Source organism: Mus caroli, chromosome 3 (assembly GCF_900094665.2).
Source record: "Mus caroli chromosome 3, CAROLI_EIJ_v1.1, whole genome shotgun sequence".
NCBI lineage: Eukaryota > Metazoa > Chordata > Mammalia > Rodentia > Muridae > Mus > Mus caroli.
This window is the reverse complement of record NC_034572.1, coordinates 82,824,565-82,827,355: the sequence shown is the minus strand read 5'-3', so window position 1 is coordinate 82,827,355 and position 2,791 is coordinate 82,824,565. Positions and strand designations below refer to the sequence as shown.

Here is a 2,791-nt window from a genome sequence, read left to right as displayed (position 1 = left end):
TGCCTCTGCCTCCCGAGTGCTGGGATTAAAGGCATGCGCCACAATGCCCGGCTCAGGCCAGAACCTTTACACATGCTTAACTAAAACTAATGAAAAATGAATCTTAAAAACAAAAAAATCCCAAAATACAATTCAGAAATTACTCCACCCCATAAATGCAGCAAAAATCATCTGATCTATTTTACCAGTTACTAAGCAAGGTATAGTGGCATAGACCTGTAATTCAGGGGGCAGAGGATGTCACAAATTCAAAGCCAGTTTGGTCTACATAGCAAGTCTGCCCCGACTCAATGCATCCCAAAATGACCCCCCCCTTAAAACAAAACAAAACAAACAAAACACAAAGCCCAAACAACTCATTAGTAAAACAATTTGATAATTTATATTATCAGAGAATCCAAATTTTAATCCTTTCTTGGGATGTAGAGAGAGAGAAGGGACAGAAAGGGTCTTACTATGCAGGTGAGGCTGGCGTTATAGGAAAGTGGGCCATTACATCTGGCACCAGCTTTTTTTTGGGGGGGGGTTGGGGAGGGGTCCAGACAGGGTTTCTCTGTATAGCCCTGGCTGGCCTCGAACTCAGAAATCCACCTGCCTATGCCTCCTAAGTGCTGGGATTAAAGGCATGCGCCACCACTGCCTGGCTTGGCACCAGCTTTTATCATGCTTTGCTTACAGAAAGCTTTTAACTTTGATGACTGCTTAACATTTGTATATCAGTAATTTCCCAGTGCAAAGGGAAGGAAATATTAAAAATAAAATCAAACTATTGGATACAGACCACATTATAAGACACACAGTACTTAGTGACTTGCCACAGTTCATTTACCAACACCCTAGTATCTCCAGTATTGTAACATTGACTTTGCAGGTTAAGAACCAAGAGTCTAATAATTACCTTTTATGCTATTATATAGATAGATAGATTTATCACATTTCAAAGCCTATATTCTTCCATTATTATCCATCAAACCTTTCTAGAAACGAGATATTTTATTTTTTTTCAAGACAGGGTTTCTCTGTGCAGTCCTGGCTGTCCTGGAACTCACTCTGTAGATCAGGCTGGCCCCTAACTCAGAGATCCGCCTGCCTTTGTCTCCCAAGTGCTGGGATTAAAGGCGTGCACCTGGCTATTTTCAAGTATATGCTTTGATAGTTAAGTACAATCATAATTTTATACAGTTAGCTTTCAGAATGCTTTCCATTTTACAAAACTTAAGTCTATATTGATTACATCCCAGCAATCATCATTCTATATCCCCTTCTCTAACTACTTAGATCACAGTGAAATCAGCATCTATATTTCAAGTGAATTTTTTTTTTTTTTTTTTTTTTGNTTTTTCGAGACAGGGTTTCTCTGTNTAGNCCTGGCTGTCCTGGAACTCACTTTGTAGACCAGGCTGGCCTCGAACTCAGAAATCCGCCTGCCTCTGCCTCCCGAGTGCTGGGATTAAAGGCGTGCGCCACCACGCCCGGCTTCAAGTGAATTTTTAACACGTTTCCTGTCTAACTTCTTTCAAGATTTCTTATTTGTGTGTATGTGCCTGCAAGCTTATGTGTACAATACATTTGCAGAAACCTTAAGGCATCAGAAGTTGGTGTCAAATGCCCTGGCTGTGCATGTTTGGCAAGCCTTCTACTAACTGAATTATATCCTCAGACCCTGGAAACTAACTCTAGATTGGCTTTCCTTTTTCAATATACATGTTCATTCACAATTTGCCTAAGTGGCATAATAAAACTACTTTAAAGCATTCACCTGTCAGATTCTTTTTAAACAAATGCTTAAACACTGACTTCCTACTGATTTTCTTTCTTTAAAGACAGGTTCACATTGCACTACATGGTTTAAAAAAAAAAAATCTTACTTTTATTGGACCAAAGCACAAAGAGGACCCTAGAACAGAGGAATTCCTAAGTGCTGAAAAAACTCATTCCTAGCTATACCATTTTTTTGGGGGGGGTGGGAGGTGGTTTCCAGACAGGGTTTCTGTGTCGCCCTGGCTGTCCTGGAACTCACTTTGTAGACCAGGCTGGCCTCAAACTCAGAAATCCACCTGCGTCTGCCTCCCGAGTGCTGGGATTAAAGGCGTGCGCCACCAATGCCTGGCTTTTTAAAAAAGATTTATTTATTTGACATTTTAGTGGGGTAGACAAAAAAATAAAACCCAAAACAAGAATAAAACCCAAGATATGCACACAAAGTAGAAGTTTCTCTTGCTAGCTTATAGAGCAAAATATCCACTTTTGTATTTAATCCTGGCAAGTTTTATGAGAACAGTCTAGCGCTTCTGTATTCTCCTATACTTTTGTTTACTTATTTACTTAGTTTAGATACAGCCTGGTCTGGCCTAGACCTTGTGATTTTTCTCCTTACTGTACATATATGTCTAACTAGCCTTCTTTCAGGTCCCCACCATACTCACACAGTGGCCAGCTCACTCAAGGCCTCTTGATATCGCAAGTACTCACTCTGGCCAAAGACCTTAGGAGACAGAAAGGAGGAATCAATCGCTGTGTCTGAAGCATTTCATCCCCTTAGTTCCTCGAAGGGAAAACCAACAGTCCAACTTACCCCTGTCCCATAGCGGGCGGTCTCATATCCATCCAGGAGAGTATCAATGAGGGCCTTGCCAACACCCTTGAAAGGAGTGCTAGTATTTCGCAGATCTAGCAAGTAGGAGCGGAAATTCTTACCCAGTAAAGAACAGGGGTGCCGGCCTTCAGCATGAAACGGGATCTCTGAGAAGACAANAGCACAATGACACCTCTGCTCCCTGCCTTTTCCAAA

General features: G+C 41.4%; 1 protein-coding gene across 1 annotated transcript in view; it reads right to left on the bottom strand.

Annotated features, from left to right (window-relative positions):
- Positions 1 to 2,127: 2,127 nt before the first annotated feature.
- The window catches only part of C3H1orf43 (chromosome 3 C1orf43 homolog), a 6,018-nt gene continuing 5,354 nt past the window's right edge, over positions 2,128 to 2,791 (bottom strand). Inside the window, exons 5-6 of the mRNA XM_029474862.1 lie at positions 2,576 to 2,742; positions 2,128 to 2,485 (exon numbers count right to left, since the gene is read on the bottom strand). Of these exons, the coding sequence (XP_029330722.1) occupies positions 2,423 to 2,485; positions 2,576 to 2,742 (230 nt within the window). The 3' untranslated portion in view covers positions 2,128 to 2,422. The remainder of the gene's footprint in view (positions 2,486 to 2,575; positions 2,743 to 2,791) is intronic.